At 46.8% G+C, this 11,300-nt stretch overlaps 1 protein-coding gene across 3 annotated transcripts in view; it reads left to right on the top strand.

Moving 5' to 3' along the window:
- The first annotated feature begins 1,291 nt into the window (after positions 1–1,291).
- ENC1 (ectodermal-neural cortex 1) overlaps positions 1,292–11,300 on the top strand; it is an 18,868-nt gene continuing 8,859 nt past the window's right edge. The window contains exons 1-3 of one of the 3 annotated variants that reach the window (XM_039857483.1): positions 1,292–1,843; positions 5,489–7,303; positions 9,661–9,670. In XM_039857483.1, the coding sequence (XP_039713417.1) occupies positions 5,502–7,271 (1,770 nt within the window). In that variant the 5' untranslated portion in view covers positions 1,292–1,843; positions 5,489–5,501 and the 3' untranslated portion in view covers positions 7,272–7,303; positions 9,661–9,670. Of the gene's footprint in view, positions 1,844–1,993; positions 2,120–5,488; positions 8,112–9,660; positions 9,671–11,300 lie in introns of those variants that run through there. The other 2 variants (XM_039857482.1, XM_039857485.1) reach the window with 2 other exon arrangements.

Genomic DNA, 11,300 nt, shown 5'->3' with positions numbered 1-11,300 from the left:
ACCACGGGTAAAGGAAGATGGGATTAAAATAAAGAACCGATAGTTTTCGTTTCAGCAGTCTTTAGATTCAGGAAGCACCAGGCCTGTTTAAATCATTTCGGTGTCTAGTATTTAAAAGAAAGCGGGGAGGTGGGGGAGTGAGGATGGGAGAATTGCAGTGCTGGACCGCTGCTGAGTGGCTGTGTGACCGTGACATGGGCAACTCACACCTCCCTGGGCCTCCATTTCCTAACCTGTAAAACGAGGGGATGCATGGGGGCGGACCGGTGAAGCTACAATTCATTCATAGATTTAATTCCATATCCTAATTTAACACACACACACACACACACACACACACACACACACACACACAGAGACCTTTTAGCTCCTGGTAGAAAGACAAGCCCATAGTGCAAAGATCAAATATAGATTTCGTAAGTAGTGACCGGCATGCGAGGTTACTTTTCGAATCACCTTCCTTTTTCCTGGCATGCAGTGCGTCAAACATGTGTGTGCCGGGCCATTTCTTTGCTGAACTCCAAACTAACACAATCATGCGATAAAAAAACAGGAAGGGCCCAGTCTGAGAGGGCGATCCGGGCTTTATCTCTAGCGAGACGGAGGCAGCGAGGCCGCTCCTTTGAGCGGTTCGCTTTGAATCAAGCGGCTGCAGCGATTGGCTGCGAAACACGTGGGCGAGCCCCGCTGGACAGCCTGGGGCTGCCGCTGCTCGCCGCGGCGTGGGACAGAGTCCAGCCCCGGCTGCCGCTGCTCGCCGCGGGTGGGGAAGGAGGGCACGGCCAGAATGCCCGAGGCTAGGGTCTGTCTGGCCCCCTGCCAGCGACAAACCCTACGGTCCGGCTTTGACCAAGCTGCAGTGTCCCCAGTAACCAAACTTGTGCCCCTTTCCTCACCACTGTTCTCCTGCCAGGTATCCCACCCAGCGTGCAGGCTCTGCACGCCCAGGGCGCGTGTCGCGGACCCCTAGCTCGCCCCTCGCCACCCTTTCCAGAGCATCTCGCGGGCTTCCCAAGCGCGCAGCGCAGAGCTGGGGGCTGCACTCCCCTGCCGAGGGTCCCTAAGCTCCAGGGCTGTCCTTTAATCGGGCTGGGCCAGAGAGGCGCAGACACTCCAACCCGGGAAAACTTGTTTTACTCGCGGTCCCCGAGGGTTGCAGCTGCTCGCTAATGGCTGAGATACCGCGTCCGCTTTGTCTGTCTCCGCTCCCTGCAGCCCCCCCTCCCCCGCTTCCTCTCTCGATTAACTCCCCCGACACGCTCTTCTCCAGCTCCTCTCCTCCTCCTCCGCGGGCCGCCTTCAGGCGCTTCCTCCCTCCCTCTCCTGGTGTCACTCTCGGCAAACGCACCCTCTCCCTCCCCGCCCCACCCCACCGCGCCGCCCCACTTATAGCCCGGCGCACGGCCGCCGGGCGCAGACTGCTCAGGCAGCCGGAGAGGAGGCGGCTGGGCCGTGGCGCTGCGGAGAGCGAGTCCAGACGCCAGGCGGCCGCCGGCGCGCACGGCGCGTTCTCGCTCCCTCCCCCGAGTGCACAGCCCGCCTCCTTCCGCGGCGCCTGCAGCCGCAGGCTCGCTCTCCGGTCCCGAGACTCGCTCCGGTAGACGCTCCGCGGGTCGCGGGCACAGAGCGCGCGGCGACGTAGGGATCGTGAGGCCGAGACGCACCGCCAGCGGTAGCCGGCCCGGGGCGCGGTCCTCTCCTCGGCTAGCGCCTCATGCGCACCCCTTTCGCCCGGGCAGTCGCCGCAGCTCCCCGGGGCTGAGACGTCCGCTTCGTCACTGGAACTCCCGGTGACCGAGGCAAGAACCCAGCTGGTCGTGCACTGAGGCCAGTCGCCACTGCTGTAAGTTTGTCCCTTGCTGCCCCGGACCTGTTGCGGGCGCCGCGGATTTCAGGGGCTCCTTGGCCTGAGGGGGTGTGTTCGCGAGGGGTGTGCGTGTGCCGCGGAGCCGGGAGCTCCCACTTAGGCGGGGGTGGGGAGCTGTTCTTGGGGCGGAGTCCTCAGTGTTCGCCGCTAAGCTCTCACAGCAAGCAGGAGCCCCGGGCATCACCGGAGAGGCCTCCCCTCACCGGCGCAGAGCCGGAGCGAGCTGCTGGGGCATCCGGGAGCAGGGCCACGGTATGATAGATCTCTCCCCTCTCTCCGCGGAAAGCAGCGCTTCCCTGGGAGTGGATGTCCCGCTGCCTCGCACTTCGCGGTCCAGGGCTGAGCCAGCGGGATCGTTGCCCCACGTTGCGCCCTACCCGCACAGGGGAGCACTGGGGCCACGTGCAGACACCGCTCGTGAGGGCACTTTCACTGCTGCGAAATGTCTGTGGGGAATGAATGAGAACCGGTTTCTGAAAATTAGTTTCTTCTCATGCGAGTGCAGTATTTGGCCTTTAGTGTAACATTATTAGTTTCGAAGGACGAGAATTGGTGGGCGGGGTGGAGATGAACCATTGAATTTGTTCAGCATGTAATTTGGTGTCGACCTGAAAAGCATGGCCAACGTGTTAAAGAGCGTTTACAAGTCTTATAGAGGACTGCATGGTGAAATGCTTTTCTTGTTGACAAGATCTTTATAATGTTTCATTGTTAACCAATAACGCAAATGCCCCAGAAAAATCTGCCTAGTTTCTTCTTTGATTGCATGTAGATCAGGTTCAAAACCTTAAAGGGATGTGATGGGATGGGCAGAATTGGAGGCAGAGATTCTGGGTAAGGAACGTTAAGTGAACTAGAAGCCTTTTTGATGTTCACGGTGATAGCAGCCTTTTTCTCATCTTCTTTGCAGATGCAGGTTAAGTGTATGTGTGCATTTGTTGGACACTTATTCGGCATACAAATGTTATTTCTCTGGTGGCTTAAAAAATGCCGAAAGGATGATTTGTTATACGTTGAAGTTGTGCTTGGTGACTGTATGAATGGTTTCTGCTGGTATTTTGATGTTTGCATAATGTTAAACCAGAAAGCAACTTGGTTCCCTTAGGTCTTCAGGTTTACCTTTTATTTAATAAAATTTTTGCTGAGTTTTGATTGTGACATGCTTCCCCATCTGGATGGTACCCAAGATGACAGGCTAGGTTATTCCTTCTGGCTTTCTGGACCAATCTGGAAACTACAGGAGCATCAACAAGGGATGCATAGAGATGCAAATCCTAGACTCTAAGGTCTTCTTAAGTTTTCTTAAGTGTAGGTCTGGTTGTGTGTGGTGTTTGGCAACTCCTGACATCTAATGCTTAGGGCAATGTGCTCTGGGCTTTGGGGATCGCCTGCTCAGTGTGCTTATGGTGCTTATTATACACCTTGTGCACAGCTCTTAAGCGGTCAGAGCTGCATTTGCTTTTAGCCTGAAAGGAGGCAGCTTTTGAGGTTGCTTTGGAAACATTAGCTTAAAAAAATAAAGTGTAGCTACTCATTTGGAATGTTTGTAAGTTTCTATATTAGGTTTACAAGTATTTATACCATCTTCTGAGGTTTAGGCTTAAAATCCTCCTCAAAGTACTTCAGATGGAATGTACAAATTCAAATGACTAGAGTGGTAGAACATCAGTGACGCTAATACATGTTTTCAGACCTTAGAAAGCTGGTGCATTCACGTCGGGTGGTATTTGTTTTCTGGACCTGTAAAATGGACTAGATTGTTGAGGCTTAGCTTGAGGTAACAGTGAAGCTTGCTTGGCTCCTCATCATTTGTCATATCGAGGACACTAATGGAGACTAATGATGCTTTTGTAAAGTCTTGGCAACACCAGAGCCTAGGACTTTGTTGCTTATTTTCTTCCATTAAGCCATGTTTGACTCATAATGAAAAGTTATACTCCAAAAATAAAGGAAAATAAGTTGCATCACCTAATGGTATGTGGCCTGTGTGTTAAAGACAAGTTAGGCACCTGCTTTTGTTCTTGTCAGTGACGGGCCACAGCTGGTCAGGGAAGTGCAATTTAGTATCTAGTCCATGAATCTGGTTACTCATTTGCATTTATTAATAATTACTGAGATATAAATTAAAAATAAATATCTCAACATTTGAGGGAAACAAGCAGGCCATGGGTTTCAGAACAGTTTGTTCTGTGTTTGGAGTAGATACTGTAACCATACAGTTTACTCTCCTGGGATAAACAGCTTCCTTAGGAATCCTTTGACAGGCAGGTTCTTGAAGGCTTTATTCCTTTGAAGTAACAGAGGGGTAGGGTTAAAAAAAAACATGTGATTCAATTTTTGAACATAGGAGGGATTTTCTATATCTTTAGCCTACAATTTACTTACTACGGAAAGCCAAAGATAGCATTAGATTCTGCTCTAATTTCAATTTAGAGACTGAGGAAAGCACTTTGGTTAGCAAATAAATTCTAGGGTGGCCTTAAATTAACAATGGCTGGCAAAATACACGCACATGCGCATATGTTGTGTTTTTTTTGAGTTAGATAAAGCAATGTTTGCATTTTGAACTCTCTATACGTGGGTGCCAGCATTCGCAGGTACACAGGGATGGTCCTTGTGATACACTGTTTAATTGAAAGAAGAGCGGACGGATCCTTTGTTCTTGCAACTGGTTTTCAAAGAATTGATATAAAGCAGGAAGAACAGAAGAACAGCACTCATGAGTATGCTACTCAAAGTATTCTTCTTTTATGGGCCCAAATCCTCATTTTGGAAGCTGTCCAGAGCAAGAAAGATGGGTTGTGATTGAGGTCAGAATCTATTCTGTGTTTTCATGAAAGCCTGCTGATCATATTGATCAGCAGGCTTTCAAGAGTGCAACTCTTGTCCAGTGAAGAGCTGGAGACAAAAGAGGCCCAATATGAACATGGTAGTGTTCATATTGGGCCTCTTTTAGGATTTCTTAGTGGTAGAGCTGTCTGGTTAGAAATGATGCGTAACATTTACATAAGGGTCCCATCATTATAGAAGTTACGTAAGCCTGTGATTTTAATGTTACATTTCCCATTTACTGTATATTGCAGGGAGACCAGATCTTACCAAAGGAATTCTTAATGGAATTAATTAGTAGCTATTTGTTTTACACATGGCTTTATATCGCATAGGGCATTAAAGCTGGTGCCTGTCCTGGCGTTACGAGAGCTGGAGGCCTGGCATTTTAAGTGGCCCGCAGTGAATCAGCTGGACAAGGACAGCAAGCTGTGAGAATGAGACCTTGCTCCTCTCGGCTTGTGCTGACTTACGTTCTCAAGGACTTCAATATCCTGAAAGTTGGCAATCAGGTTTTCCAAGATGAACCTGCTTTCAAGCAGTGATTTTTTTTTTTTTTTAACAGTGTATATAGTTCAAATAGCTCAACAGTATTACCATGAATGCCTCTCCTTATAGGTAGCTGTCTCTGACTGTACAGGAATGGCCATCCATTATTCGGAAAAGTATATAGGCAGCAGAGCTAACAGCGGAGTGTTCTGTTTTCACTGTCCAAAAGGTTTGTTGCTTTGTTCTGCTGTTCTACATATCAGGAGCACCCTGTTCAATGGTTTTGTTTTGTTTTGTTTTTAGGAGTGGAAACAAAATGTCAGTCAGTGTGCATGAGAATCGCAAATCCAGGGCCAGCAGTGGCTCCATTAACATCTATCTGTTTCACAAGTCTTCCTATGCTGACAGTGTCCTCACTCACTTGAACCTTCTACGCCAGCAGCGCCTCTTCACCGATGTCCTTCTCCATGCTGGAAATAGGACCTTCCCTTGTCACCGGGCAGTGCTGGCTGCATGCAGCCGCTACTTTGAAGCCATGTTCAGTGGTGGTCTGAAAGAGAGCCAGGACAGCGAAGTCAACTTTGACAACTCCATCCACCCAGAAGTCTTGGAGCTGCTTCTCGACTACGCATACTCCTCCCGAGTCATCATCAATGAAGAAAACGCAGAATCGCTCCTGGAAGCTGGCGACATGCTAGAGTTCCAAGACATCCGGGATGCGTGTGCAGAGTTCCTGGAAAAGAACCTGCATCCCACCAACTGCCTGGGCATGCTGCTGCTGTCTGATGCGCACCAGTGTACCAAGCTGTACGAACTCTCCTGGAGAATGTGTCTCAGCAATTTCCAAACCATTAGGAAGAACGAAGATTTCCTCCAGCTGCCCCAGGACATGGTAGTGCAACTCTTGTCCAGTGAAGAGCTGGAGACAGAAGATGAAAGGCTCGTGTATGAGTCTGCAATTAACTGGATCAGCTACGACCTGAAGAAGCGCTACTGCTACCTTCCAGAGCTATTGCAGACAGTGAGGCTGGCTCTCCTGCCAGCCATTTATCTCATGGAGAACGTGGCCATGGAGGAACTCATTACCAAGCAGAGAAAGAGCAAGGAGATTGTGGAAGAGGCGATCAGATGCAAACTGAAAATCCTGCAGAACGATGGCGTGGTAACCAGCCTCTGTGCCCGACCTCGGAAAACTGGCCATGCCCTCTTCCTCTTGGGAGGGCAGACTTTCATGTGTGACAAGCTGTATCTGGTAGACCAGAAGGCCAAAGAAATCATTCCCAAGGCTGACATCCCCAGCCCAAGAAAAGAGTTCAGTGCATGTGCTATTGGCTGCAAAGTATACATTACGGGAGGGCGGGGGTCTGAAAATGGAGTCTCGAAAGATGTCTGGGTTTATGATACCCTGCATGAGGAGTGGTCCAAAGCTGCCCCTATGCTAGTGGCCAGGTTTGGCCATGGCTCTGCTGAACTGAAGCACTGCCTGTATGTTGTCGGGGGGCACACGGCTGCAACTGGCTGCCTCCCAGCCTCCCCCTCAGTCTCTCTAAAGCAGGTAGAACACTATGACCCTACAACCAACAAATGGACCATGGTGGCCCCACTCCGAGAAGGTGTCAGCAATGCGGCAGTAGTGAGTGCCAAACTTAAGCTGTTTGCTTTCGGAGGTACCAGCGTCAGTCATGACAAGCTCCCCAAGGTTCAGTGTTACGATCAGTGTGAAAACAGGTGGACAGTACCAGCCACCTGTCCCCAGCCCTGGCGTTACACAGCAGCAGCTGTGCTGGGTAACCAGATTTTTATTATGGGGGGAGATACAGAGTTCTCCGCCTGCTCTGCTTATAAATTCAACAGTGAGACTTACCAGTGGACCAAGGTGGGAGACGTGACAGCAAAACGCATGAGTTGTCACGCTGTGGCCTCCGGAAACAAACTGTACGTGGTTGGAGGATACTTTGGCATTCAGCGATGCAAAACTTTGGATTGCTACGATCCAACATTAGATGTGTGGAACAGCATAACCACAGTCCCATACTCGCTGATTCCTACTGCATTTGTCAGCACCTGGAAACATCTGCCTTCTTAAACGCAGTACATCCTAAAGAAAGTGAGCAAGAGGTAAGAACTCGGTTTAGCTGTAAGTATGCATATAATTCAGCTAACTGTGTAAGTTTTCAATAGGAGTGAGACATGGTCCATATAGCCTGTCCTATAGAAGTACTACAAAAACTATAAAAATAAAAGAACTTGTACTCCAGAACTTACAACACTTGTGTTGACCGTACCTATAGCTCCCTACCCCTACCATAACACATGTAAGCCAGTGATTTTCAGCCTCAGACTCACCCAGAGAGCTTTGTAAAAACTACCCATTCAGAGACTTGGTTCCATTTGGTCTGGGTGGGGCCTAGGTCTCAGCATTTCTAGAAAGTGCTTCGGTGATTCTGAAACACAGCCAGGTTGAGAATCCCTGACCTATGTTAATAATGCCATCTAGTGTTTTGTGAGTCCTCACTGTGTGTCTGGTCCTGGGCTGGGTGTTTCATATGCACCATTTCATTTAATCCTCACAATAACCTTGTGAGATATTATTACTAGAACATTTTACAGATGAAAACACCTCATGCACACAGAGGTTAAGCAAGTTGCTCAAGGTCATAGAGCTTACTAGACGGAAGAATTGGTCAAGAAGTCAACCCCGGCAGTCTGTCTCCAGAGTGTAAGCACTTGAGCATCATGTAGAACTGCCACTTCATAAACTTGAGCTTCATATTGGTGTCACCCCAGGAGATACTTGTTTAGATACAAATTTAGCTTCCTCAAACTCTTTCTGGAATGAAGTAGCATTTTAAAAATTGAATGCTTAAATTTTTTCCTATTCTCTCTCAAATTAATTGGCTTATTTAAATTTTTTTGCCACCAAAGAGAAAAATAGCCCCCTTTGGGGGCATTTATTAACTTCAGAGGGAAATTTAGGTCTGTCCTTGTAAAAGGTTGCACCTGCATTGTATAAATTTGTCTGATGTGTGGATATACTGAGCCATCTAAACTGCCCTTAACGACAGCCTTTCAGAGTTAATGAGACAGGCTGACCCTATTGTCAGGGCTAACAAAAGTTGTGTTTCTGTGTCATATATATGAGTACATAATGGTTGTCTTGTGTACTTAAGAGTATATAATACTCTTGGCTCAAATAATTAATAGGCCTGCACAGTTCAGTGTTCGTGAAGCTAATAGCCGCGTTGCTGCCGTTAAGCATTCTTCACATTGGCCCCAGGAATCACTTAAGCGTGTCTAAATGCAGCACAGAGCACACAGAGTGTGTTGGTTTGTTTTGGTGATTCATGGCCTTTTTACATTACTAATAATAGAATGAAGTTTAAAACTCCGGAGGAACCACAGTAAAAACCAATTCATTACTTCGAAAATTTTGGCTCTGTTTTTCCTAGTATGTTTCACACCTTCGAAGAGAACTTTCAAAGGGAAAAAAGGAAATTAGGGGTCGTTGCAAGCTAGGCGAAGAGGGGTTTCGGACTCATTCATCTTTTCTTTCCTTGTGTCTTCAAGCTCATTTAAGAACACCATGAAAATTGCCCTCACTTTCACACTTAATCTTTCTATTTATTTTATTTCTTCAGTTATCTCCTCCAGTCCATTCCAGTTAGTAGAGTTCTTAGTAAAGTAATGCTTCCTGGGAATGAGACTCCTTCTGAGGCACAGGAACAGTCAGAAGCCTCTTCTCGGGAGCTACTGGGCTAAGAGCGTCCCACACCAAACTGGTTTTTGCTGCCTTGCTGGCATCTCAGTAATCCTGAATAAACAAATGCTCTGAAAGTGGTTATTTCATTTGTGATATGAATGCATGACTCACCTCTAAAGCAGGTTTAAAGAACCTCCTAGGGTAAAGCATCAATTAACAGCCACTAAGTTGGGTTTTAATCCAGAACTGACTATATTTGTGTAGAAGAGCCGTAAAAATTGCCAGTGATGGCAATGGTACATCAAAATAGTAACTGGTAGACTGACTGGCATCTTTGGAGCAAGGTAAGCAAGTTGAGGCAGAAAAAGATCACATATGCATTCTGGTTCTGGTTTTGAGCTATGGAGTCTAGACCTTTCTGGACTTTGCTCCTTTGTCAAATGAGTGCTTTGTATTATGCTTCCCCAAAGATCTGTTCCAATTCAGACTTGGGCGAATTGATAAATGAGGAGGAAAAAGAAAATGGTGAAAATACCTAGCTCAGTGCCTGGCATATGTAAAATTAAGTGTTCAATACTCTGAGGTTTCTTTCCTCTCTCTAATTTAGACCATAGCTTGCAGCGGAATTAGCTTTGTGTGTGGTGGGAAAATGAAATTTCTTTGACTATTATCTGCTTGTTAATTTTATACTCCATTTTTGGTGCCTCCTTTCTCAGCCCAGAGTATGTTGGCAAACACTTGAATTCACCCTTTCCTGGATATTTGAACCTCATCACACACTTCCTGTCCCATGGAAACAGAGCAAATAAAGTGTTAGGTTGTATGTGAAATAACATCCTGTCTGCCCTTGGTGCTACCAGCTAGAGAGTCAAGCACATCACAATGAAATTTGACAGGACTAGGTTTGCCTTTTTAAAGGCAGGGGCCTGATCAAAGCCACTCTTGCAGTTTCCGACAGGGACAATGTTGGTTTAAATTGCTAAAGTTTACTACACGCAAGATAGTGTTAAAACACTTAAGCTGGATGGAGTGGCTTAAAAGAGGTGCTGTGTAGATATCAGTCCTAAACTGCAAAAACTTGGGGGACATCTCTTTGCTCTCCACATGTAGGTGCTAACTGAATTAATACAGTGTTAACAAAAAGTTCCCCCTGGTCTAAAAGCTCATCCACCAGGGAGAGTTGCTCTGTCAGCGAGTGGGAGGGAGAAAAAGGAAAATTTCTTTTGATTAGTCTCCATTTTTATGGTGCTGCGTGGCCCCCACCTGACAGTATTTAGATTTTGATTTGCTTTGTTTCTTCCCTTTTTAGAATTCTTTTCTTTTGGTGGTGGTTTCTTTTCCCAGTATGCAACACCTTGAAATTTTATATTATTACAAGATACATTCTTTCGGTCTGATGTTGATATATAGGTTACAAGGAGGTGGGGGTAGGGGGATGAGACTGTAGTCTAAGGAATGCCTTGAAAGCTTGAATCACTGTTATGAAACTGCCAAAAGAAACAACTAATGAAATGAATCAGACTTCTGAACACACAAAAGCGAGAAGAATTCAATGCAAGTAATAAGCAGCCCCTCCTGAATTCCCTTTGTCCATAGAGTTATAGCAATAGGGATGCAGATTCCTATCAAGGCTAGAAATATGCTCCGTGAACAGGTGAAGTGAGCTTTTGAAAGACAAAAACCCTCTGCAAAATTTCCCTATGTATAGCATTAGACATAAACTAATGGGAAGGGTGGGTAGTGTGGGGAAATGCCAGCTCCCATGAAAAGTGCAGGCTTCGTGGTTTTGGCACGTTGAATTTATATTCACACTTGATGTTGGAAGATTCTGTTGCTAATAACACTGCATACCAAAGCTGGTGTCTCCCAAGTGTGGACTGATGAACTTCAAGAATAAACCCCAGCCTTGGGCTGCTGAGGCCTGGTATGTTGTCATGTGAAAGGAAGCGAGACTGATTTCTGCCATGATGAATAGCAGAGATGCATTTAAATAAGAGGATTAATATGGCTGCCCTCTGTATGGTGAATACATTGAATTTGGAATCCTTCAGGATAAATGGGCCAAAGAGGGTTTTCACAGGAATCTTTCTTGACCCTCTGGTAATCACTTCACAGTGGCTGTTTAACCACAGAGAGCATTTACAAATGTTGGAAGCGGAAGATGGCAACTGATAACAGCACCTAGACGTATAGGTTTGATTTTGAACATGTATGTGTTTAGGAAAGAAGTGAAGAGCCTTCTTTGGACAGCGTTGTTTCTGTCGGGCCAGCCATCTGCATGCATGATCACGTGTATGTGCATTTAAGGCAAGTGCGTCACATACCTTTGCACAGTTTCCACCGAATACGTGGTTCAGACCTTTAGAAGCAGTATCGACCAGCTCTGTCTTGAGTCGATTTTTTTTTTTTTTTTTT

Source organism: Pteropus medius, unplaced genomic scaffold, assembly GCF_902729225.1.
Source record: "Pteropus medius unplaced genomic scaffold, Ma_sr-lr_union100, whole genome shotgun sequence".
Classification (NCBI taxonomy): Eukaryota; Metazoa; Chordata; class Mammalia; order Chiroptera; family Pteropodidae; genus Pteropus; species Pteropus medius.
The sequence above is the reverse complement of the archived record's forward strand: the minus strand, read 5'-3'. Positions and strand labels throughout refer to the sequence as shown.